This window comes from Nipponia nippon, unplaced genomic scaffold (genome assembly GCF_047370975.1).
Source record: "Nipponia nippon isolate SJK-2023a ecotype South Korea unplaced genomic scaffold, ASM4737097v1 scaffold_5, whole genome shotgun sequence".
In the NCBI taxonomy this organism is placed as follows: domain Eukaryota; kingdom Metazoa; phylum Chordata; class Aves; order Pelecaniformes; family Threskiornithidae; genus Nipponia; species Nipponia nippon.
The window spans coordinates 840687-867205 of NW_028262369.1; the positions used below are offsets into that span (position 1 = coordinate 840687).

Sequence of the window (26519 nt, forward strand, 5' to 3'; positions counted from 1 at the left end):
CATTTGGTTTTAACTGGAACCTCATGGAGACAGGACTGAGCAGGACGGGCTGCCCCGAGCCATGACCGAAGCTCATGGGGAAGCCCTGCGCGGCCACCCCGGCGCCAGGTACCCACAGCAGCAACAGGCAGCGCCGGGTGCGACCGCAGCCCTGTGACCACCTGAAAACCCTGCCGCTGCCGGGCAGGAGGCAGACGGAGCCAGTCCGCTGGTGCCAAGAGCCAAGCGCGCAGCCCTGGGGCCCGGCTCAGCTGGGGCTCGCAGCCACCCTGCAAACCTCTGCGCCCTGCAAACCTCTGTGCCCTGCACACCCCTGCGCCCTGCCAACCCTGCCCCTGCAAACCCCTGCCCCCTGCAGACTCCTGCACCCTGCAGACCCCTGCACCCTGCAGACCCCTGCACCCTGCAAACCTCTGCCCTCTGCAAACCTCTGCGCTGCAGGGATGTGACCTTGTGCTTGCTCAGCACCCCAGAGAGGGAGCTCAGCGCCGCTGCCCAGGCCGCTCGGCCGCGGGGGCTGGCTGGCTGCTCCTTGCTCGAGCCGGGAGCTGCCTCCAGACCCGAGCTGCTCACAGGGACCGGGCAGCAGAAACGGACAGGACCTAAAGGTCAGCGCCCAAACTGCCCTTCACAGGATCTACGTCGGTGTCAACTTCTGCTGACCGTGCCCCGTGCCGACTGCCAGAACAAGCAGGTCAGTCCCAGCACCCAAAATGTGCCCGATGCTTCTGGCACACACAACCAGCTGGACCTTTGCAGGTAGGGACGGGAGGACAGACAGATTTCCAAAGCGCAGAGGGACTGGCCGAGCACCTGCTCTGCACGGCAACGGCGCTTCCTCCAGTCCTTCCAGGATCTTGCAAATCGGGATGCTGGGGCACATCAACAGCACTCTGGAAGACACCCCCAACCTGCTGGCACCATCCCGGCTAAATCAGACTTCCGCATATTAAAAGTGGATGAGCAGTGGGGACTCGCTGCCCCTCTTTCAGCACGAAACCCTATCCCAGCTTGGCCTGCCAGGAACGAGCACCGCTCTGTGCCACAGATGCATGTGTGCGAACTACTCGGGGGTATCAAATGCAAAGCTGAGTCATACGACGCCTGGCCTCAAAGATCACTGAAGGTAAAAGGAGGGGAAAAAAAAAATATCTCTGTGGGGTCGCAAGGCCCCAGCTTGGACCCAGCCGGAGCAGGAGGTGGATGCTCAGTGCGGGGATGCGCAGCCGCGCGGCTAGGGCCTGGCTGCCATGCTGGGAGGAGTGAAAACGGAGGTAAGACCACACTCATCCAAGCTTGGTCCCGTCCCCTTGCTCAGGCCCTGACACCCACTTCTTGGAAGGGAGCGGGGCAGGCTGCTGGAGAAGCTGCTGTGGCAACCCCAGCCCGTGCGGGGCCAGCGGCTGCGTCTGAGCGCTGACCCCATGGGAGAAGGGGCCACGGGGGCCGGGATGGCATTGCCCCAGCTCCTCTGAGGGCTGCTGCTGTGTACCGCCCCCCAGCGAAGCACCCGGGAGCCCCCGGGGGCCAGGAGGAAGCACTGATTTATCTGCCTCCAAGATGGCTCAAGCGCGTGCGGGAGGAATGCTGTGTGTTTCAGCATGGCCTCGCACCAGAGCACCATCCTGCGCGGCCTCCTCCTCATCCCGCGGAGACCCACTGGCGCTCTCCCCCCTGAGACCGGCTCCTCCGCACCGCCGTGCCCTGCTCCTGGGGTAGTGGGGCTCCGCAGCCCCCACGCACCCAGGCCCCCCGCTACGGTTCAAACGTTGGCTCAGCTCCTTGCTCTGCTGGAAACGGGGCTCCTGGGAGCCGCATCCTCGCTGCCTGGCCCGGGGGCTGCAGCTCGCCCCGGCACGGAGGCACAGCCACACGCTGTGGGGGCTGAGACCTACAGACTCATCACAGCAGTGAGAGGCAATCAATTTGAACCCAGACCTGGGGGATGACAAGCAAATCCTTTACCCTCCTGCGCCACCTGGTGCCACCAGGAAGAATACGCTAGTGAGACCCGGCTTTCATCGGAAACCACCTCTTCTCCAAAACCATGAAATTGTAGAAAATTGGCCCAAGAAGGGCTTCTGGAGGTGATCTGAGCTCACTCCCCCATACCTGTGCCTGGTCTCCATCCCCAGCCAACTACATCCCACCTGCGCTTCGCAGCCCTCCGGGGGACCTCCCCAGCCCCTCGCTGGGATGTCCTTCTAGTGGAAACCCCCCTCCAGTCCATCGTCCTACCCAAGCCATCCAGCTAGACGGGGACCAAGCTGCTCAAGCACGCCGAAGCTGCACGATGGAAACCAGCACCGCTGGCTGAAGACTTCCAGAGCTGCACCCAAAGGGGTTATAAAAGGCAGGCCACAGACATTGATCTCAGCAGGGAGGAGGAGACGACGGCCAAGACACAATGGAAGAACAGACAAACGCACACACCCGGCTCCAGAGCTGCTGCCCAGCTGGTAAATGTTACTGGAGTCAGAAAACCCCTTTCCCGCTGGAAGGCAACCAGCAGGAGCCAGCCGGCAGTGCTGGGCATGTTGGCCGCTACCCACAGGGTGTCCCTGGCACCGCCACCAAGAACAGCCACCCTCCCGTTGGGGATCTCCTTGGACTGCCGGTGGCATGTCCCAGGCTGGCTTCCCGTTCTGCACAGCTTCGCACCAGGATTTGCTCCCGGCTGGCTCCACAACCAGCTCCCTGCCCAGCGCCCACCAGGGTCTTCTCCTCTGACAGGAGGGACCAACCCCACCACGTAGCCCCGCTGCTGGTGTCACGCCAGCAGCACCCAGCGCAGTGCCAGAGGAGCTCGTTCACTGCCACCCAACTACAAAAGCACTCACGTATGCCAGAGCCGACCTTCCCTCTGTGCATCTCCAGTGGAGTCAGGGTCCAAAGGCCGCAGTCCAAGAGGAGAAGCCAACTTTTTTTTACCATTTTGCTAGAAAACACCCCACAAGGGCTCAAGCACTCTGTAACAGCCCTAGCTGGGGAGACCTCAGCAGCAGCCAGGCCTCCTTCCAGCCAAGGTTTGCCTGATGCCGCCAACAGACTGCCTTTCCCACCTCATCTGTCACTTTATTCTCCATCTAGCTGCAGAAAGCTTTGAGATACCATCAGGTGGAGAAGCTCAAGCTGAGGATAACGGAGCCTATGGAGGTATTGTCAGAGCCCCCAGGACAGCAAGTAGAAAAGATTCCACCCTAATATAAAAAAGCAATGTTAAAAAGCATTGTAATCACCAGATCAAACCTCTGACCATCAGGACATCCGTCCGTGCATCAATGTGACCAGTGCTGCTAAGCACACCCATGGGAGAGGCAGGGGTGCAAATGCCCTTTCCTGAAGTCTCGCAGGACGTGGGAGCACTGGGAAATGCTCTCTCCTCACACTGAGCGTTGCCTCGGCTTCTCCTGGTCTAGAGACGAGACACTGCCCAAGCTGACCCGAGCTCTGTTCCTTGCTCTGCCGCTGAGGGCGAGAGGCAGGTTGATGCCTGCAGCCAGCGCCTCAGTTGCCACGCACGGGAAATGGAGAGAAAGACAATGTTGTCTTTTGTAGTGTGCTTTGAGACTGGCTCATGAGGAGCACCAAACGACCGGTCGGGCTCCTTGCAGCCACCACTCCTGACCTGACCTCGCGTGGGCACGGGGGTGCCTCTAGAGATGGGACCGGGAGGTGCCCGGTGCAGCTGGAGAGCAGCGGGTGCAGTGGCCACAGCCTCTTTACAGAAGATGGGGACTTCATTCAGACTAGCCTCCGAAGAGCTCTCCAAGCATGCACAACCATGCTTTCCAGAGGCTAACAATTTGACCAAATCTGTGTTGATTTCCACCAGGAATGCACCAACCCTGCCAAATTTCAAGTCTCTTTTCCAAAGCATGGAGGCACCAGAAGTCCTCAAGCAAAGAGACAGGAGAAAAAAAAAAATTTGGCAAAGCTACCATTTTTCCCCAACCTTCTGCTGAAACTTGGGAAAAAAATGAAAAAAAAAAGAGAAAGTTCAGCCTGAGGCAGAGTGAGCATGGAAAAATTCAGCCCAAACAGTTAAAGTCTGGCAAAGGTATAAGCAAACAAGCTTCCGCTGGAAAGTGTTATACAGCCTCAACAACAGGCGCCTGCTGGCTCCGTCTACAATCAACGTGTCGGGAGAGAGGTGCCCTCCTCGCCCCTCCGCGGCGGCACAGGAGGATGGCTTCACTGCAGCAGAGAAGAGCAAGGGTGGCAGGGGCCAAGGGCCGCAGGTGGCCTTGGAGATGGGAGGTGGCAGCACAGGGTGGCAGGAGACCACTCCGACCCCAGCACCTCAGAGACCTCTCAAGCACTTGGGAGATCCCTGTTCACATGGTTACATCCAGCAGGAGCTTCGAGCCAGACCTAAACCTCTTGGGCTTCATCATCAAGAGGCTGGGAAACATCTCACAGAGCTGGTGGCCTCAACACACAGTGGTGCTGCCATCTCCTTCCTCCCCTCGCCATCCCCTGAACAGCGACAGGGGCAGTGGAGACACCCTCGTGCTCCTGAGACACCCTGCTCATCCCACCATCCTCCTCACCCTGCTTCTCCTGGCTGTGCACTGCAAGACAGCACCCTTGGGACCACGATGGTCACGGACTTGGAAAGACCCTCTAGGTGCCCACTGTCTCCTGGCACATGCTGGCCTGGGATGTCACACCTTGTCCCCTCTGTTGGCACGGGCTGGCTCAGGCTGCAATCACACCTTGCAATTTACTGTGCCAACAAGCCCTCAGCCCAGAGGGTTCCTCTTCCTCCGTTGACCCCCGGTTTTTCTGGTGACAGACATGATGGGGCATGAACACAGAAGCTAGCAAGCGTGCTTTCCAGGTAAAACGTGGGAGCAGGATGAGGCAGGGGGATTTAACTCTTACCTCTGTCGCAGACCACCTGGGTGACCTTGAGCAGGTCACTAAAGCCCTGGTGCTGCAATGGGGTGCCTACCAACCCCCCGAAGACCAGGGAGAGCAGAAGTTATGGCAGCACGGTCCCAGTGCAGCCCAGGGACAGCTCTATCCGGCTGCTGGTGTTTCTACCTGGAGTGAAGAGCAGCTGCTCAGGCAGCAGATACCTCCTCCACGGCACAGCAGGAGGATGAGGTGAGCATGCCGGTGCATGAGGAAGGCAGCCTTGGGTCCCCGTGCAATACAGCATCCTGCTCCTGACCTGCCTGCATCGTCAGGAAAGAAAGCGGCCAAAGAAACTTCACGAGTTCATGTGAAGTTCACCTGAGCGGAGCTCTGCTCCATGAGCAAAGCTGCTTTTCTGCTTGCCACGAGCCCTCCAGAGCTCTGAGTGGGGCAGAGCAGGGCCAGGAGAGCGCTGGGAGGATGGGACCTCTTAGCAGCATCAGCCTTCCACTCGCACAGAAAGCAGGCAAGTGCTCCACTGGCTTAACCACCTCTTCGCTCAAGGAGCTCCAAGAACATGCTCACAGCCGAGGTTCTGTCAGAAGCCAGCCCCTTGGACAGCCACCAAGACACCGGGCATAGACAGGGAAAGCAGGAGCATTAGCTAAATGTCATGCTGGCTTATCTGTGTCCAGAAGCAGCCGCCTTGCTTCCCAGGATTCGGTCTGCTGCTTCGCAGGATTTCAGTGCACCGGGAAACCTGCTTTCCTAGCCGCAAGTGCCCGCCGGGCGCGGGGCATGGCAGGACTTGGCTCCGAGCTGCCCCCGAAGCGCAGCAGCGCGGGCAGCCTGGCTTGCAGCAGGGAGGACGGAGCGGGAGGTGGGCTGGCTGCTCACAAGGCGCACGGGGCAGTGACGGTGCACCCCAGCAGTGCCTTGGCATGTGCTGGACCTCAGATGACCTGCTTGCTCACCAGCAAACCCATGCCTTCACCCGACTTCACCTGCTGACAAGGACCAGAGGCAGAGCAGTCCTCGCAGCACCAGAAACCCAGCCAAGCCTCACCGGGCTGTCTCTGCCCTCGGGGCTGTTCCCTGGCACGAGGCAGCAGGGACTGACGCACCGATGAGTCCCCCTTTCAAGGCTTGCATCTTCTGATGTAGGCCAGGCTTGCAGAAAGGCTGAAGGCTCCATCACACAGCAGGAGCGAGCACCCTCTGACTCCAGAGCCCCGAGCACAATGGCATTTAAACTCAAAAGAATTTGTTTTAAGATTATACCTGCCCAGATCTCCTCAGGCCTAGAAAGAGTCATCCGGCCACCTCCGCTCCTGCCACTGCCTCTGACCAGAACAACTGCCTCCTCTTCCTCCTCTTTGCAATCCTAAATTTACAAAGTGCAACAGCAAGCTCAACCTGCCAGCGCTGAGCTTGCAGCCTGCCTACATCATGCCCCTGGGGCTGGGGGAACGGGTTTGCCAGCAGAAGACCCCAGTTACCAAGTGTCCTAATGCAACAGCCAGCGCCTTCATCAGTAGATCTCAAAGTGCCTGAGAAAAGAGGTCAGCATTGCTGTGCTCCTTTTAGCGAATGAGAAACTGAGGCACAAAGAGAGGCAGATCTTGTCCTCAGTCGCTCAGCGGGCCAGGAGAAGCCAGGTCCCCTCCACCCCCAGGCCAGTGCTTCATCCCTGGCCCCCAGCCCAGGGCACTCTCCTCTGTGACGGGTGGAGGGCAGAAACTTTGATGAGTCAGTTGGGATTGGGAATTTCTCTCCTCATCTGGGTCATTTCTCCCCTGGCCACCTTAGCACTTAAATGTGGAGCCTGCGGGTGCAGAGGAGAAACAAGACTGCGGGAAGAGCCGAGTAACCACGCTGCCAGATCTACCTGCAGTGCCTGCCATCTCAGAGGCTCCAACAACCACACACTCAGAAACCTGTAGGATTTGCATGGAGAACATCAACCCAGCAAGCCACAGCATCCCGCTGAAGATGATGAGGGCTCCTCTTGGGGCCGTGGGCCAGAGTCAATCTGATAACACCAAGAAGAGATGGTTCTTGGAGCTCTGCTCAGCTCAGCAGCTGCTCTGGTGGCCACGCTTAACAAATGCCACCACATAATGTCGTATGTTCATCCTTCAAAGCTCAGAAACAACAGCTTTTCACAGCAGACCATCAGTATGGAGCCTGCCCTGACTTCAGGCAGGAGAGACTTGCCTCCCAGCTACAAACTGCTGAGCCCTTACAGGCCCTGTTGGGACACTTCTTGGATGGAAACCAGACTGCCAGAACAGACCTGGGGGGGCTCAGGTGAACCTCCGCACCATGGGCAGAGCAAAGACCATGTGCAGCTTCTCATGATGACAGCGGCAGCTGCTGCCAGGTGTCCAATTCCACTTTGGACAAAGTAAAGCATGAACCTCCTCCACGCTGGCCAACAGCTCTTTGTGGCAGAAGATCTTCATCCCCGTCCCACCCTCCTCATTAACGTGCAAATAAAGGCAACAGAGGCAAAGCTGGACGGGGAGAGGAATGCCCCTGGGGATGAGCTACTGCAGGATGCACGGGGGTAGATGAAGGAGTATTTCAATGATGGTGGAAGAACAGGAGGAAATCTGGAAGTGATGAGCAGAGGGGAACATAACTGCTTCTCCCTGACCTTCATTGGGCATGAGGCTCAGCAGATGTGGAGTTCACTTGGGCTCACAAACCGCCTCTGAAAAGCAAGTAAGATGGCAGAAGAAAGGTAAGAGGGATGGGTGTGAAGCAAAGTCATGGGGAAGAGTGAGTGTGCAGGTAGCAGGAAAGACTCAAGCAAAGGTGGAGAGAGAACCCACCACACCCGAGGACCTGGTCCTCTGTGTCCCAAGTGTCCTGGTCTGACTCCTACCTCCAGTTTGGCCTCCTTGCCGAGCGCTGCCCATCCTGCCAGCATCCAAGCTTGACCTGGCACTGCGAGACGCTCTCCAGGAAGATAAACAGGAGGTTCCTGAAGCTCTGGCAGGCAGAAGTGTCTCAGCCAGTAGGAAACTATCTAAGAGCAGAGAAAACCTGCGCGACAGGGACTACCGCTGTTTAAGGGACAAGGGAGGATTAAAAGTACTCAGACACCTTGAAAGTACCGGCTGTCAGGACTATCTGGAAACATTGATGCTCCTGCGCCTCCCGACCCCAGTGTCCCCGGCAGCATCAGCAGCAAGACCAGCAATCCCATCTGCTCCCAGGGCACGGCTGTCCCCAGGGCTGGGGGAAGCGCAGCCTGGCAGCCCCGGGGCTGGGGCAGAGTGCCTGCCTTGCTGGGGCGGCTCCAGACTCACGACTCATCTGCACTCCCCTTCCCCAGGTGCAAATCGGCTCAGGTTCAAAGCTGGCAGGTCTGAAGACCTGACCACTAGTAGGAAACCAGGACTGTTATCGATGTTCCCACTAAAAGAAATACATTGAGATGGTTTTTGTGTGCTGGCTAAGAAGACTGTGAGAGCCAAGACCCTCCAAATCCAGCACACTGACACTATGGGAATACCAGCTGGTGTGGAGGATCCACGGGGCTATCAGGAAGGGCTTGACTCACACTGCGATTCAGACATCCATGAGGTTTCCCCTTCATACCAAGGACTGTGGCATCTCTGCGCTTTCCCCCCAGCATAACCGTGGGGCTCGGGCTGCCTGCTGTACAAATCCAGGCAACTGGCACCGTCTGGGCATGGGCACAGCCATGGAGAAGAACCAGAGGAGATCCTGCAGGATGAAGAGCATCTTCCACACTCCTCAGCAGGGACCAAGGCATCCATCCTGCTTTGCAGATCCAAGCCATGGGAAATGGCAGAGAGATGATGAGAATAAAACAAAACAAATCAGGCAAATGGGGACTTGATAGTCTTCGGTTTACGACTGGACTCGATGATCTTAAGGGTCTTTTCCAACTTAAATGATTCTATGATTCTAACTGGGCTATTTGAGAGAAATCAAAGTGTGCTGAGGATAATGGATATGCTGTGCTGAGAAATAATCTTAGCGGGGCTTGGAGGTACCCGCTACCAGCAGAGGGAAGCGGCCAGAACAACCTATCAACACAATATTTTAAATTTGTCTTTTAAATAAATGATATTTGCTTCCTGTGCTCTCAGTGAGGAAGGGATCTGGCTGAGGGCTCCGGTCCCAGACAGGGAGAACCTGGACATCGGTCTTCTGTGAACATTTTCCTTCTGCCACTTTCCCAGAGGGCTCAATTTTTCCTGCTGAAGTGACATGAGAAACAGAGGCAGACAGGACCACTGGACGGGCTGGAGCCAGCGCCCGCGGCACCAGGTCACAACGTTGCGCACAGAGAGGATCCAGCCCTTGGTCTTCTCCCAACCTCTCCAGCCTCATCGCAATCACAAGCAGAGCCTGGGTGGATGGAGGCTTGTGGCATCAGGAGCGGAGGCACAAGCCTTGCACAGACCCTACAGATTTGCACAGCCCTGGACTCCCCCTGTGCTGCCCCCCTTTCCCACCCATCCCCGCCGGCCGGGGTGCTCCCAGCTCCCTGCCCACAGCACGGCGTGGCAGAAGTGGAGCTGCATGGACCACGACTCCTCTAAAGCCTTGCCTGGGCTGCAGCAGGAGCATCGGTATCACCGTGAACAGCAGTTACCCTTCAGCCTCTATCTGTTTGCAGATGACTCATCGGTAATGAGAATAAAAGGTGATTTTCCGCAAATAAATCATTCCTTTCAAATGCTTTCCTAAAGGCAAACCCAACTTTCAGGGAGATATTTTGAGGGCTCGCTCCTCCCCATGCCCATCAGCGAGTCCCTCACCGTCCCTGGTGAATCACTGTCACACCACCTCTGGGGGAGGGCAAACTCCTGCTCCCTCCATCCGCCCAGAGGCACTGACCATGGCCATCCTCAGGGTGCCGGGGATAAAGCCAAGCTCTGGAACCACACGCCTAGCTCAACACCGAAAGCTCTGGGGCTCCCTAACCGGTGTCCCCCTCGCCCATGGAGAGGTGTCCTGGGAGGGCAGGGGGTGGTGGCACCGGGAGCAGGCAGCCAAGCCCCCCTCCTGCCCCGGTGCAGGGGGGTCTCTGCAGACAGGGCTGTCCTTGTTCGCTGGGGCTGCAGCTCCTCTCAACCGCATTTATCACCCATAAAATGACTTTCTAGCGGCCTGCTGATGGCAACGTCAATCTGCCATGCAGGGGGAAGCTCAGGCTGCCCGGAGCCCTTGGGCGAGGGGCCCTGCTGCGGGCTGGCTCCCCGGGCAGCCGGGACGCCCCAGCAGACCACAGCACGGTGTGGACGTCCAGCTCCTATACGGCTAATTCAATAAGTCACAGATACCATGACTTCATAAGGCAGAGAGGCTCCACAGCTATTAGGGGAATTGGGAGCGGGGGGAGGAGGAGCTGAAATGGAGAAGGGATGGAGACGGGGAGGGTGGAGAGGGGGAAGCTAAGACAAGCAGCAGAACAAAACATCCCATAAATCATGAGGAGCTGCTGAAATACCAGAACAAATGACCCCATAGCTTGGCCATTGTTCCCAAGCGAGGGCTTAAAGCGCTCCCAGTCGAGACAAAGCGCCTCGCGTTTCGTTTCAATGCCGTGCCGGCCCGTCCAGGACCTGCGCTCGGCACAACCGAGCCGGGGGCGGCTGTGTTTCACCCTGGGTCGATGGCCAGGACTGGTGGGCTGGGGGAGGCGAAGCTCTCGGCAGGGCTGGCTGCCCCACACCACAGCCAGTGCAGACGCGGTGCCCACATCTCAGCCTGCCCACGGCATCTCTTGGCTCCCAGATGCCCACACACCTCCCAGGCTCTGGCACTCCTTCCCCTTCCACTGAAAGGCTCAGGGCCTGGTTTTCCCTCTTATTTTCCCTCACTCAGGCTAAGAGCTTCCTCGGCTGGGAAGAGAAGTGGCTCCAAGCCTCCTCTTGGATATGTGGTATAAGTCAGGAGTAAGAAAGCTTGAGTAGGGCTGTGAAACCCAGAGGAGCTCTGAGTCCTCTGTCTTTACGGTGCTGCTCCTCCCCGTCTCCCAAAAAGTTGCTGACAATTCACTTTGTGCTGGCTCCCCCTGGCAAACCGATGACTGTCAAGCAAAGACTCCTGGGGAAAGTCCTGTAGGACCATAGACTACTGCGATGGAAACAGCACAGGGCTCTTGCCGAGCTCTGCGGTAGCAGCTCCCCAGTGCACTGGCTTGGGAACAGCCAGGCGGATCAGCCGGCAGCTCAGCACCTCCCACGGGCTCTGCAGCCCCCCGGACCAGGGCACTTGGGTGCCAGAAGGCGAAGAGCCTGCCGATGGGGACAGGTCGTCCGCGCTGTCTGCCCACGTCAGCTGACAGCAGCTATGGAAGGAGGCTGAGCAGCGCCAAGCGTCTCCATGGCACAGATTTCATACCCAGCACAGCAGTTTAGGGAGAATTTCTACACCACACGAGACCACTTAAACCCAAGGGGGAAATATTATTGCATTATAGAATTTTAAATAACTTTCATGAAAGCTCTTCCGTTAAAAGCCTTTTGCTTTATAGCCAACCCTGAAACACGGGGCAGAGTACGGCAGCAGTCGCGTGTGCCACCTCTGCCAGCCCGATGGTGCCAGCGCGGTTCCTGTGCCCGGCGGCTGCAGCTCCTGTCCTCGTGGCACCGCGGCCCCACGGCAGGGGGATGCCCGCCAGCCATTACGCTCAGCACCAGTGCTGGGACATCACAGGAAAACCACTCCGCACCTTCCCACCCAGGTGGGCACGGTCTGCGCTCGGAGCCGCTGAGCAGGCAGGTCTCTGCGCATCCCCCTCTGCGGAGAGGGGAAGCGAGGAGCTGCGATTCAGCAACGTGCCAGGGGTCAGGCAGCAAAACAAGACGCAGGCAGGACTGAACCCGAGCCGGCTGGCTGCCTCTAACCACCAGACAACACGCTCCTGCCAGCGTTGCTTTAACGGCTCGTGGTGGGCAGCCAACGAGCAGAACCGAGATAAGGGGATGGGGAAAGCGAGGAATGCGCTGCATTTTTCCTGAGCCACCATGGGAATAGGCTATTCTGACCACGGATCGCAGGGAGGCTGTCCGAGATGAAAAACTTGAGGACCTCAAATAGAAAAGGCAGCAAGTAGAAGTAAATAACCACGAAGAAGAAAATAGAGAGGAAAATCAGGGTGGACAACAAGAGGTGAGTATGGGAAAAAGAGCGTGGGGAGGAGGACAAGCAGAGGAACAAATGGAAGAAGGAAAACGAGACCAAGAGGTAGGAAAGAAAAAGGAAGAGACAAAAGGATGCCAGGAGTACAAACCTGCCGGGGCTGGAACTGATGAGCACCAGAGCTGGGAGGATGCGAGAGCGGGACAGAGGCTCCGCGCAGGCAAGAGGGAACCAGCAGATTGCAGCCCTTTTATTGGATTACGACTCGCTTAACAGGAAAGATAAACGGGGATCATTGCCCAGGTGACACGCACAAGAGGAGAGGAGGCTCTCTTTGCCTCGATTCACCCTAAGGGGGGAGAAGAGGGATTGATGGCGTTTTGGGGTTGCTGTAGGGACAGTGGGAGGTCTCCACGGGAGCCGCCAGCTTTCGATGTCTTCACTCCAACAGCAGAAGGTGGTGAGCTTCAGATAAAGAGGGTTTTTGTCTTGCACGCCTTCGTGCTATTTAGGCTTTGGAGCTAAATTAGTAGAAAGCAGGGCTTTAATAAATCGGACCCAAAGTCCTTCCTTGCCTCAATTGCCAGTTTTTGCCTCATTTGGAGCTCAAGCTGCCTTGGTGCCCCGCGAGCCACAGCATGCACTGTCCAGCAAAGAGGAGGAGAAAGGCATCGGCAAAGCTAAATAAAACCTGGCAGGAGTAGCCCCCCAGTTCCTCCCCAAGCTTGGGAAAGCCTCGCGCTGCCCCGCTCCCTGTGGTGCTTCTCTCCGAGCACCTCCCGGCAGCAAGACACCGGCTCGCGGGAGCAACGGGCTGAGGTGATACGGCACATTCACGGGCCCGAACACTGGGGACTTTGTGGTGTTGGCTTTTAAAAAAAATAGCCAAAAAAAAGCCTAATAATGAAGTATTTATTTCAGTAAACAACATATGAATGAAAGAAGTGTTTTCTCAATACTTCACTTTTTCCCTGCCTTCTCTCCCTCTCCCCCAGCAATTTTTTTTTAATAAGTGGAACTAACGAGGCTTCGCTTGCTGACGGCCGCGCTCGGGAGCAGGACCGCGCTCCGCTTGCCCAGTGCAGCACATAAACACGTGTCGTGCAAATAAAGCCTGCCTTGTTCCCCGGGGAGAAACGCGACCCGTGAGCGCGTCCCACCCGGCAAGCCGGGGAGATGTGCTCCGACGGACACATGGACTGTGAGACCTGCGACAGGAGCATCCCTGCACTTTTGGGTAGGCAGTGTGGGACATTCAACACCATATTTATTGTGGCAGCAAATAACTGCATCTCCTGGCCCCGAGAGCCGCCATCACCGAGGGACCCTGCCCTGCAGGGCTTCCAGGTGGCCCCAGGGACAGGGAGAAGGGCCAAGGGGAGATGAAGGGATCTGTTGTCCCCATCCTACCTGGCAGTGCTCAGCGTGGGGGACACGGTGTCACGCAGACACTGTGATGCTGTACAGCTCCTTCTCTTCTACCTCGGCTCCATCCAGTCCTACCTGAGCACCGGAACAACTGGGAATGATGGAAAACTGGCTCATCTTGCCCTGCGTAGGGATGAGAGGTAAGGATGCTTTCCACTATGGCAGAGACACGAAGCATTGGACTGATGGTGTTTTGGTAGGAATCTGAGGCAGAAAACGCTCATCCCTCCACCAGACTGACACCCAGCTTTTCAAAGCAACAGGCATTGATGATGTTGTGCTTATAATCTCTACCTCCTCCTTGGCAACAGGTAACAGCAGGTCCAGAAGCCCTTCCTTGCCTTCAAGCCTTGGGATTAAGATGGGCAGGATTCTCAGAAGCCGCTAATTTGGGAAAACATGGTCCATCGCTTTTCCATCCCCCTCCTGCCCGCGTGGGATGAGCTGAACCCCCACCACAGACAGCGTGGATGTCCACCCTCTGCACAGAGGCAGGTAAAACGATGCAGTGGTGACTTTGGGTTAAGCTCATAAATACATACAGATTTAGATGCATGTAGATATTTGCTCTGGAAGCCAAATTAGGCATCTGTAGATCTGCAAGGGCAGGAGCCACGCTTCCCATCGGCCACAGCGCCCAGCAGCCTTGCCTGCAGCCCAGGACCTCCCGTGCAAAGCACAGGGCAAGCAGGGGCACCGACAGCCGTGGCTCCGAAGGCCCTTCCCCTGTGTCAGCACGACGGTTTGGAGCGACTAACCGAGGATGCTGGTCCTGCTACGATGCTCACGGAGCCCTGAAGACATACAGTCACCCCAGGGAACAGGCCTGGTGCACCCTTTGCAGGACGCAGCTGCAGAGGAGCCTGGTGCTTGCATGCGAAAAGCTTCCAAGTGCCTCCCCGAGGGCAAGCATGTGCGTGTGGACCGGGCACACACACTGCTGTCACCCGTGAAAACCTGCCTGCAGCGTGCCTGTCCTGCCAGGGAGGCAGCGCTCTGTGCGTCGTGTGCAGGTGCCGCCAGCTGCTCTTTGGGAATTTGGCTGCGTGCACGTGAAAGCCAGTTAAATTCCTGCCCCGCAACAACACAGCTGGCACAGCTCCTGGGGTGTCTGCTTAACCACGGCAGCGGGGAGAGGACTGGCAAGCACACCGAGATGCTCGGGGAGCAGGCGGCGGGCAGGGTCCTCGCCCTGCGCTGCCCACCCAGCTCCTCGCCACCGCGATCCCCCTGGGTCACTCCTCTGCTGTGTCCTGCCGCAGAGTGCCACCGAGCCCCAGCACCCGAGTCCCAGCGCCACGGCCCACCCGTGCCCGGCTGCCAGGGCGGACGTCTGATCCGGCTCAGGATGTCTCCAGCCACGGGTAAAACCCACGGCCGCAGGGCAGTTATCCCCCTGCCGGCAGATCCAGACCAGCCATGCCTATGTCCCTGCAGGAGCGGTGGCAGCACATCCTTCTCTTTCAGGCCTCACGCTTTCCAGCCTCAATCTCCAACACGATGGCACATGGCAAACCAAAGGCAAAGGCGATTCCTCCTCACCGAGACCTCATTTCCAAGCTGCCTTACAAAAACCCCATAAAATAGCATCATCTTCCACTGCTGCGGTGTCGTTGCTGTACAAGGTGCTTTGCAAACTGATACAGGACAGATGGTTTCCCCCAGGAAGATGCTACAGAGCGAGTGAAAATGTACCACAAATATACCTTGACACAGCAGGGCTAAAAAGGGATCTGGGGGCTTCAAATAGACATTTAAAGGGAGAGAAGAGATTTACTGACTTCTCTTGCTTCTTTATTATGAATAAAGAGAAGCTCTGATTGTTTTTAATGAGTTCTTTGCTTCTTTTCCTATGTGGCATATTACAAATTCACATAGTTGTCTATCTGGAAGATTCATAGTAATTGCAGAACAGCTTTCCCAATGACATCGTTTCAGCAAAGGGAAGAAAGTTGTGCAACTGGAGAAGAAAGCAATCTGTCACCAAATAGCTTAAATTCTTTGTCTGCCCTCATTAATACCTAGTTAGCTTTGATGCCTAACTAACCTCACAGATAGAGGAAGCCTTTGAGGAGGACTCCACAACCTCACACTGAAGTGTTAGAACATACAATAAATGCCAGAAAGATCTCCAAAAAAAGCAGGGAAAACGAAAACCAAACTCGACATTCTTGCAATTTCTAAGCATTTATTTTTTACTTTTTTTTTTTTTTAAGTTTTATCCTCCTTTATCCATCTAAGGAAGCAGAAAGCAATGCAATTTCCAGTTCTTTTAAATATCCTTAGCAGGTCACCTCTAACGCTGGGAGGGTTGACTGTGATCTGCTTCCAAGGCTGTTGCATCAGAGCTTAGAAACCCGGGATAAATGACTCCCTGCTCGAGCAGGGACTGCAGTTTGAGACCTGTGCTCGGCACGAGGGGCCCCACGGGCACTGCAGTGTTGGGGAAGAAGGGAGCACTGCATCCCTCCGGGGCGGGCAAACGGGGCCGCCCCGCAGGGTGGCTCGTGCTGGGGCAGCCCCGTACTCTCACCCCACTCACCCTGGGCACGGCGCCGGTGGGGAGCCCCTGCGGCTCCCAGTGCCCCCATGCCAGGTACGGCCGTCCCGCCACGGCGCTCGGCTCTGGTTTATCCAACAGAGGTGCATCGGGCAGTGCAGGGTGGGGAGGGAAGGGGAGAGGAGAGGAGCAGCCAGCGGCGGGGGCTGCCAGCGGTTGTGCGTTCACGTGCCCAGCAGACACGCATGTTTGCGTCCCACACGAGCCCCAAAATGCCCCCATGGCCCCAAGGAAGGAGCCGCCCCAGGCTCCCCCCTGCTCCCTGCGCTGGGGCGAGGGGGGCTGTTTTGGCTCTATACCCTGGGGAAGTTTCTGCAGCGGATGGAGGGGTTTGAAGGGGTGCTGTCCCATGGGACGTTGCTTGGACAGGGACAGAGTGGCGGCGGTGGGGACAGGGGACAGGAGGGGGACTGGAGAGGCAGGAGCTCCTGTCCCCCAGCCCTGCCCTGCAGCTCTTACCATTCAATGCTCAGAGACCTGGGCCGGAAGGCAGACAGCTCGGCCGAGGCATACTCAGCTTTCCTTCTCTTCTCCTGCTTCTGCTTAACCGACAAGCGGTGGGCAAACCTAGAGAGGCTGCTTTCCGACCTGGGGAAGGGGAGAGGAAAGGCGTTAATGTCACTGAAGCGTCCCGGCTCCCAGCGGCAGGTCCATGGCACAAAGCCGGGTGATGCTCGGAGCTGAAAGGAGGGGGCTCCCCGAGGGTCAGCAGCACCGGGATGGGGCGGCACCGGCCTCGGGGGGAAGAAGGGGAGCAGTAGCAGGTTTAGCATCGCTTGCAAAGCCAGGACCAGCACGGGTCCATGGTGTGCTGTTAGCAAAACTGAAGCTGCGAGCTTGGCAGGCTGACTTAGTGCTGGGTCCTGCTCCCTGCTGCAGCAAAATCACCTCCCTAGGTCATATGCTCCTGCCCCAATGCCAACTGGCGACAGCCAGTGGGAAGCATTGGTGGAGAGAAGCAAAGCAGACCTCTGCCATGGCCGCACGCTCCTTCAGAGAAACCCCAGAGCCCCTTGGGACTCCCAGCTGGGGCTCTCAAACACCGAGACGGCTTTCCTCTTGAGGGCTGCCGTGGAAATCAGCCCACATTGGAGATGTTTCAGAGGAGGAAACAGAAACACCTGTGAGCAAACGGGTTCAGCTGCAGGACCCATCTGTGCCGACAAAGCCCCTTCCTGACGGGCACGATGCTCCAGCATCACTCCCAGCTCCTGGGACCAGGGAGAAAGGCATCCCCGGGCTCTGGGGCCATGCCACACACTCCACTCTACCCCGGCTCTCTCCAGAAAAGAACTGCTGTCCCGAGGCACAACCACACCATCTCTGAGTCCATGGCACACAGAGACCCTGGTGCCCGCTGTGCCGAGGGCTGGCACCCCTGGCTTGCAGCCGAACACGGTGCCACAACCTGTCCCTGCTGCCAATTCACTGGGAGCAGAAGTGGGAGCAAGGGAGTAGCAGCCTGGGGAGCTGGGACACCCCAACTTGGGCACACGACCAGACTGGTGGCACTGGTGCTGTCTGCCAGCCCTGCCGCGCACGCCGGCACGGCCGCTGCCTCTCCTCCTGCAGTCCTGCGCCAGCACCGCCCGCTCCCACTGCTCAGCCAGCCCCGGCGGGGCAGGGAAGGGGACAGGAGCGATTTGACAGAGGTCCCGGGGGATGAGGGACAGACCTGGGGGGAGACCTTGAACCTACACATGTTGCTAAAGCCAATCCTCCTCTCCTCTCGAGTCCTGACCGGCTTCAACCAAACAAAATATCTCCATAAAAAGAAAGAAAAGAAGGTGGTATTTCTCAGAAACGAGAGCTCCCTGCCTTCCCTCACAATAATTAAGCCAACCACGACCAGCTAACAGTTTTTTTCCTGATACATTTTAAACACAGACATCTTCAATTCATTAACTCTGGTTATTGATTTATTTTTCAGCTTATGAATTGCTGTTGCTGGGGACAGGGTGGAGACAGCTTTCTGGAGAAGGCTCTCGTCTCTCCGATCACCGCCGGGAGAGAGCCACTCAGACCTTCCAGGGTCATTCTTTACATTCTTGAGAAGAAATACTACTTTGATGTAAAGGATGAGGTTTGCCTTAAAAGAAACCCAACAAGAAACCCAAGCCCCAGCTTTCCCCCGCTCACAGCTGGAGGAAGAGGCGTTCGAAGAGAAGCGATCCAGGCGCCTCGTGAAAGCCCAGCGGGCAGAGCCCTGCAGTAACACCATCCCCGCCACCCCGCCCCTGCTTTGATCTGGTGTCCAAGCTCGGCCGTAATGAATAAGATCCCAATTTAGGGGCATGGGCGCTGACCGCTGATGCTCCTCAGCAGCCCCCAGTGTGGTGTGGACCCCGGGGCGAGCGCGGCTCGGGGCTGACCCAGGGATGGGGCTGGGTGGTGGGAATGGGCGCTGCTGGCTTCCTATGGCACCTCCTTGGTGGCACTGGACTGTTGCCACTGCGGCCGTCCTAACACCGCCCAGCCTTCCACCTCCCCAGGAGAGGCTCCTGCTACCCTGCAGGGGTGCGGGCTCCATCCCCAGCTGCCAGGACGCTGGGGATGTTGATCTCCTCAGATTTGGGGACTGCCTGGAGAACGCTGTCCTGTTTGCTATGCTCACCCCATCCCCACCACGCTCCCTGCACCATTACAGCCGCCCCCCCCAAACTGGTCCCCAGCAGGGATGGGGGGCTGGGAAGTCCCAAACCACCTGCATGGATGCAAGAAGGCAGCTGACCCCCGCGACAAACAAGTGCCTCTGTCGTGCTGGTACATGCCTCTTGCGATCAGCCCGACCGGGACAATTACACACCAAGGAGGTTCACCTGGACGCATCCACCTGCCCCGAGCAGGGAAGGAGCACCCACTGGACAGAGCCAACAGCATCGCCAAGAGCTGGCAGGGGAAAAGAGTGAGGTGCCGAAAGGGCTCGACATGAAGGAGCGTTGTAAGTCCCTGGGGTAGGGACGGCCCATGCGAGGTGTGCCAGTGGGGCTGGAGAAGCCACCTCGGTGCTCGGGGGCACGCGGCCTCGCCGTCACTCCCCCCATGGCATGGCATCACGCAAGCCAGAAGGTGACCAAGAATCTTGAGATTTTGGGTGCTGCTTTGACCCTCTAGACCGACCTTCCAGCCTAGCAGCTGCCCAGACACAGAGGAGCTCACCCACCACCTCCAACTGCTCACAGCCAGGTTAAGGGAGATGGCTGCGACTGCTCTGACGGGCCAGCACCTCCTCCTCGAGAGCTGTCAGAAGCTCATCCAGCTTCTCTCAGCCTGGTACGAAACGGCCTCCTCTCACCTCTGCTGGACCCAAAAGCTCCAGCAGAAGCATCGCTAATTAGAAAGCCAGGAGCACATTACAGTATCATCTGGCTATTTATACAGTGCTGCTTTACATAAACTGTACTGCAGAAGAGGGAATGAATCATACCTGCTCTGCCGCGGCTGCACGCAGGCAAACGCAGCCCGCCGCCGGCAGCATGCTCTGCCCCGCTCCCCTCACCCCACCGAGGCCCTGCTTGTGGGTCAGCTTCCCCGAGCTCCTCGTGCTGGGGCTGCTCCGCTCCCCCGGGATCGGGATGCTCCCGGCGCGGGGATGCTCCCAGGGTCGGGATGCTCCCAGGGTCGGGATGCTCCCAGGGTCAGGGTGCTCCCGCAGCCATGCTGGGCGTTGTGCCTGGGGTCTGCGCTCTGCGGGTGCCAGCAGCAGTGAGCCTCTAACACGGGGAGCAGGGTGTTGCTGGGACCACACTTTTACTTCCCAAGTGCTTTCCAAACACTAATAGATGCCCCCGTCACTTAAGAAAGATCAGCGTTAGGGATCTTAAGGTAGAAGCAGGGAAACTGAGGCACAGAGAGGCCGTGTGAGTAAGGCAGGTTCCCTATGGCTGTCGGCATCTGTCCTCTTGTGCACTTCACTGATGGGCAAGACTTTCGTGCCGTCTCCCATCAGTAACAGCACGCTCGGCACCACAAGTGCCAGTCTGGGGAACAGGCAGCCCCAAGGAGCCACCGCTGCCTTGAGCCAGCTTCATCCCAGCCATGGGACGGGGACAAGGCCAGCACCGCTCCCCCAGCCCTGCCCGCTGCATGGGAGTGCTCATGGTCCAGCCCGGGCAGGATCTGGGGTGACCTGCCCACCCCGCCATAAGAAGCAGCACCTCTGCAGCAGCTCAGCATCGGTGCTGCTGGGGCTTGGCGGACCCAGCCTGCCGCGTCGGCACCTGCCAAGGCTCCCCGGCGGTCCCTGCACACCGCCGAGGAGCTGAGGGGACACGCGGGGAAAACCATCAATTGAAACATCAACCACAGCGCTGGGAAGAATTGTCTCCTGACAACCAGAGAAGGTTGTTCAGCTACTGTGCTGTATCATAAATCACACCTCTATGACTTGCCATCTGTCAGCCAGATTACACATGTTCAGAGTCCCATGTCAGCGTTTAAGTCAGAACACAGCATCTTTTCCCCAGAAATAATTATCAGCCCTGGAGACTCGTGCAGCAATACCCATCCTCAGCCCTTCCCTCCAAACCTCCCGGCAGAGCAGAGCCGGCAGCGCCGGGGAGGCAGGAGCACCGCTGCCGGCACGGCGTGGGGATGCAAAGCCTGCACACAATGTCTCCCCCATGAAACCACGGCTTTGCACGCACGTGGGGGCGGCAGGACCTGGCGCGGCAAACAACCCCCTGGCATCAGCCACAGCACCCAGCCCTCGCCGCGGGCGCGGAGCAGGCGGGGCAGCCAGAGGCAGATGCTGCTGCTGATGGGAGATGGGGACAGTGCTGTCCCCAGCCTGGCGTGTGCTGATGGCCCCCCGGGGTGTCCAACCAGGATGAGCAGAGGGGGCCCAGAGCAGCATTCGGACCCTCGCTGCTGGCACAGCCCAGCCTGGCCAAGGAGGAAGACTCCGGCTCAGCGCAGGGCACAGCTCCCATGCCAGCTGCACCGCCCGAACACCAGCCTGATGCCCATCCCTCCACCAGGCATGTTTTCTGGGGATCTGACCCCAGCACGGGTGACTGCCGAAGCCCCCGGCTCACTGAGGCAGTGGGAACGCAGGCAGAGCAGAGACACGTCGGGCTGGCAGCCTGGCCCCGACCTGCCTGTGGCTCAGCCAGCTCGCTGAGCCATCACAGGACACAGCATCCCAGCACACAAACCCACTCAGCTGCCCTTGGATGAGGACAAGGGTCTGAAGCGCCGCCCTCCACCCCCTCGCTGGCCGGGCAGGCGGATGAGCAATGACATTTCCCAAAGCTGACTTAGTACAGAAATACACAGGGACTCGATTCATCGCTCCAGCTTCACCAGCTGCGCACAGGCGCGAATCCGGCCGGGGGTTTGCAATGCCTCACCGCCGCGTCCCCCACGCCACGCCACGCCACGCCACGCCACAACTGGAAAGCAATGACAAGCAAAATCCCTGTCCCCTCGGCTCCACGGCCCTCCCTCTCCCCTGTGGTGGCCCTTGGAGGGACATTGTGGGCTGCCTCTGCAAAAAGCAGGGCGTTTCAGCAGTTTGCAGCTGTCAGAGTGAGCGTATGCCCACAGAAGCCCGGGTGCTCGTGCGGTGCCTCACCCAGCCGCTGGCACTGCAGGACCTGGCCATGCAGGCACAGCTGCACCGTGCCATGGGGGCAGGATGACCGAGGTCACGAGGCAGTGCTGGCACAGGCACTGGCATGGGACCGGCAGTGCCAGCAACACTCCTGCTCCACCAACACGCCCAGCCAAAGCCCTCACCACCGCACGGGCACAAGCCATCCATCCCACAGAGATGGAGGTATCTTAGCCCAGGCAGGAATAACTCCCACTTGTTGCGCTCCCCAGCCCGAGACTCGGGAGCCAGCATGTGCTTGTACATGGTTCTGCACTAACCCAGCTCCTGGCAGGCAGCTGCCAGCCTCTTGAATTAGCACAGACAAGCAAAACTGCCGGGACAAGCCCTGTGGTGGCTGTGGGCAGCCCAGGCACTTGGCAGCTGGCAAACAAGCAGCATTTTCAGCTGGTCCTCCCTTTGGGAACAGTCGTTGCAAAACCAGCTTTTGAGCTGGGCTTATCCCCATGGGCATCCTGGCTGCAGCCTGGCCTTGGGAAGCTGGACACTGCCTCGGGACGAGCTGGGCTGGGAGCGAGCACAGCTCTCTGTGCTCCCTGCAGCTGCGGGGTTTGGTTCCTGTGAGCATTTTATTTGCACAGGTGCAGTTAGAATAAAATAGAGGAAAAATAATCGAAGCTGGAAAGGTGCCTCCCGAGCAGGCAGCAGCCTTTCGGGAGAGAAAGGCTTTGGAAGGGGAACGTGCACGGCCGCACAGCCGTGCACACAGCCAGACTCTGGGCAAGGGTCGACCGCAAACGCCGCTCCGGCAAACCCTGCTGACCGGCCCGTTGCAGTGGCACGCTTTGGGCACGGTGCCCACCAACCGTGGCTCTAGCCGCGAGTGGGTCCCCAAAGCAGCAGCCGGGGACAGGACCCCTGGTGAGGCAGGCACAGCTGCGATGTGCCGTGCTGTGCCATGCCGTGCCGGGGAAAGATGCCCGGGAGCCGCGCGAGCGATGCTCACTCACCTGCACAGCCTCTGCTCCCTTCCCTCCGGGCTCTGCCGATCGCCCGCTGCCGGAGGAGCAGCTCAGCCGAGAGTGGTTCTCTGGGAGAGTCCCTGTGCCCTCGACGCACGCAACCACAGGCACGCTCCCATCCCAGCCGGGATCCCCTGCTCCCACCCACGCCGCCCGACCTCCTCATCCGCCACCTCCGCTTCCCTCACCCATCACCTCAGGTTTCTCGCTCGCTCTGTGCTTGGCTCTTTTTTTTCTTTTCTTTTTTTTTTTTTTTGCCTCCCAATCTTGTTTCTATAGAAACGAGATTAGCAGAGGGGGAAATAAACCAGCCCCATGTGACTCAGATTCCGACACTGAAGAATCTCCCGATCGCGCTTGCCGGGGCTTTACATAACCACGACTCTGCGCGGGCTCGGCCGGGGGGACTGGGCTTGGATGGGGGGACTGGGCTCGGATGGGGGGACTGGGCTTGGTCGGGGGAACCAGGCTCAGATGAGAGGGACCAGGCTCGGACAAGGGGGACCAGGCTCGGCTGTGGAGGGACCACCAGGCAGAAGGCAGCAATGCCTTGGGCTTGCCTCCACTGGCTTTGGGCTTTCTGTGGCACTGCTGATAAGACAACGTGCCACCAAACCCCACTGGCATCCCCAGAGGCCTCCACGAGCCCCTGCCACCCTGCACGGCCCCGCTTCGCTACCTGCTCCTATTGAGAAGGGCAGAAAGCAGTGGTAGCAATGCCGAAAACTGCCCTGACTCCCATCAAAACTTCTGGGCGAGCTTTGGAGGAGGAAGCCCCCAGAGCCTCCCCACGCTGCCAAGCTGTCCTGCCCCTGCCCACACCACTCAGGAAACTGGTTTTGGCCACTGGTTTCCAGTCTCTGCGGGCTCATAGGTGACAACGCGGGGAATCTGATGAGCTGCAGACCACATACTCCACTCTCCTCATGCTCCTCAACCTCCTAAATCCATGAGCAATGTCCAGGGTTGAGGCGCACAAGCCACAGACTGAGCTCTTCCACCACTCTTTGGTGGTGACAGGCACAGGACGCTGCCCACAGGGACTTCCCAAGCCCCAGTGGACGCTGCAAACCTTGGCTCCAGGCGACCGGCGGGTGGGAGGCGCTGGGGACCCCCTGACCGAAGCCTGCCCTCGGTGTGTTCCCTCAGCTCAAGGACAGCGCTGACTGCACGCGGCCATCACTGCCTGCCAAGGTTGCCCACCCAGGGCTTCTGCTGACGAAGTCCCACGCCTACGGGACACTGCCCTTCTGCCACACCTCGGGGGGCTCACCCCCACTCCCCAGACACTGCCCAGGGATGGAAATGGGAAGCCTGGGTGATCCCCTGCCAGAACACAACACGTCAACCCAAAGAGCAGTGAGGTGCCTTCCCCAGGGCAGCGGCACAGGAACTCGGCTGGGCTTGTGCTCCTGGCAGGTGGGTGAGCCGGTGCACTCACATTGCTAATCCCCTCAGCAGTGCAGAAGCCTTTGGCTTCTTCTCCGCAGCATCACCCAACCTCGGCACACCACACAGCTCACAAGCCCGGTGTGATAACACATGGAAAAGTTTGGTTGGGTGGATATGCCCTAATTCATCGCTTGCTCAAACTGTGGCTGCCCACAGCTGCTCTGTCACACTGGCTAATCTGCCCTGAGCTCGTCACGGAGGCCACCGAAATGCTCTGAGGGTGGCACAGCTCTGCTGGGAGGACAGGCTGAGAGCTGGGGGGGTTCAGCCTGGAGAGGAGGAGGCTGCGGGGAGACCTCACTGCGGCCTTGCCGTGCTGAAAGGGGGCCGACAAGAAAGGTGGAGAGGGACTTTTTACAAGGGGGCATAGTGATAGGACAAGTGATAAGGGCTACAAACTGAAAGAGGGGAGATTTAGATTAGATACGAGGAAGAAAATCTTCACTATAAGGGTGGTGAGGCACAGGTTGCCCAGAGAAGGTGTGGATGCCCCATCCCTGGCAGTGCTCAGGGCCAGGCTGGATGGGGCTTTGAGCAACCTGGTCTGGTGGAAGGTGTCCCTGCCCATGGCAGGGGGTTGGAACCAGATGATCTTGCAACCCAAACCTTTCCAACCCAAACCATTCTATGATTCTATGATGACATTTGTGACGTACTGGGGGGGCATAAGCAGTGCTTAAAGATTGTCAATGAGCACTGCTTTGCCAGGCCTGGCTCTTCACAAGCCTGGCAGATGCAGGCACCTAGACCGATGCTGGGCTGGCTTCCCTGGGAAGGACCAAGTTGGACCTGGCTCTGCAGCAAGGAGCCGGGCAGAGCAGATGGGATCCTCTATTTAAAGTAGGATAACGGGGTCACAAAAAACTTCCGCCAGCAAAACCACTTTGATACGTACAGCTAATTATAGTTGGCATTATCAGGCTGCATTACAATTAGCAAGTCAGTGGCTAGTCTCTATTTCTGATCTGCAACACAAGGCGGGTAGGTAAACCCAAGGATGAAAGGAGAAGGGAAGCAGGGGGGAAGGACGGAGATACCTCGTGGCTGCGTTTAAATAAGCAGCGCAGCTGTTTCTGAGTGCTGTGGAAAAGCAGGTTTTATTTGGAGGGTGTTTATAAAGAAGGCCAAGGAAAGAAACACAACACATCCCTCCATTGCAGCCTCCGTCAGCAGCCTGGGCAGCCTCGTCACCTGGCTGCCCGCTTGCTCCCACCCAGACGGTGAGGTCCACCAGCACCCTCCGGGTGGGCGCCCAGGTCCCCCCAGACCTCCCAGGTCCTGCGCCTCCGAGCAGGACCCCGGGCTGACTTTTCTGAGCCATTTACAGGCATCCCAGAAGAAACCCAACCACCTGTCCTACTTGCATTGCCCAAAGCCTATTCCTGCTGGCCAGCCCAGTATTCAGCACCAGGCCAGTCACTTCACGGCAGCAGAGGCAAATGGAAGCAGCAACAATCCCTGGAAGTGGATGGCATTTTTAGAACTTCTTTCTTGTTTTCTTTGAAAACCAGAGTTTTGTCAAACTTACAGCATTTGCTGCAAAGAATCTGATGCTAATCCAAGCAGAAGGAACCATCTGATGAGTCCCAAATTAAAATGTTCCTTTGTTTTGGCTTTCAAACATTGTATTTTAATACCAATGTACACTCTGAACGGAAGGTAAATTTGCATGTCCTTCCCCTAAAAATTCTCTGCCAAAACAATGATTTTGTTCATTTGCATTTTGACAATAACAATTGTCCCCGCTCTGACCAACAGCTGTCCGCGCAGGAACAGAGATGCTGGGCACGCGTGCCCACCGCCTGGTGAGTCACGCTGCGCCCTGCAGCCCCCCGGCGCGCCCGTGCCGCTGGCGGGGATGGGACCTGCACCAGCATCATCTCGCTCCCCAGGCATCCTCATCACCCATGGGCATGCACAAGGCTGTTGGGAACCCATCCCCACGTGGGTACAAGCCAGGAAGCATCCGACGGGCGAGCACAGCAAGGAGGCAGTGGGACATGCTGCCGAGAGACCCTACACCAGCCAATATGAACGTGGCCTGTGAACGGGGCTGCGGGACTTTGGAAGAGGTGGGATCCTGACGGTGATGTAAGATGATCTGGAAGTTTCCTCTCTCTCCAGACTCTAAGCAATATTTAGGCTGGGATCTCCATGCCTGCCACCTTGTCACATTAAGATCCTGTTATCTCCATTTGGTGCTGCAAAACAGCTTAAAAAAAGAGAAGGCCTTGGGGGTGCTGGGGGATGAAAAGCTGGCCATGGGCCGGCCATGTGCTCTGGCAGCCCAGAAAGCCAAGCGTCTCCTGGGCTGCATCCCCCGCAGCGTGGGCAGCGGGGCAAGGGGGGGATTCTGCCCCTCTGCTCCGCTCGGGGGAGACCCCCCTGGAGCCCCGCGTCCAGCTCGGGGGTCCTCAGCACGGGAAGGACATGGGGCTGTTGGAGCGGGGCCAGGGGAGGCCACCGAAATGCTCCGAGGGTGGCCCAGCTCTGCTGGGAGGACAGGCTG

General features: G+C 58.2%; 1 protein-coding gene across 10 annotated transcripts in view; it reads right to left on the minus strand.

The window, feature by feature from the left end:
• The window catches only part of LOC104011075 (ankyrin repeat and fibronectin type-III domain-containing protein 1), a 264593-nt gene that overhangs the window by 24373 nt on the left and 213701 nt on the right, over positions 1-26519 (minus strand). For 6 of the 10 annotated variants that reach the window (XM_087731748.1, XM_087731749.1, XM_087731747.1 and 3 more), the window contains one exon: positions 16442-16570. The exons of 1 other annotated variant lie outside the window; for it this stretch is intronic. In XM_087731748.1, the coding sequence (XP_087587874.1) occupies positions 16442-16570 (129 nt within the window). Of the gene's footprint in view, positions 1-7753; positions 7830-16441; positions 16571-22546; positions 22683-26519 lie in introns of those variants that run through there. 3 more of the 10 variants (XM_087731751.1, XM_087731752.1, XM_087731753.1) reach the window with 3 other exon arrangements.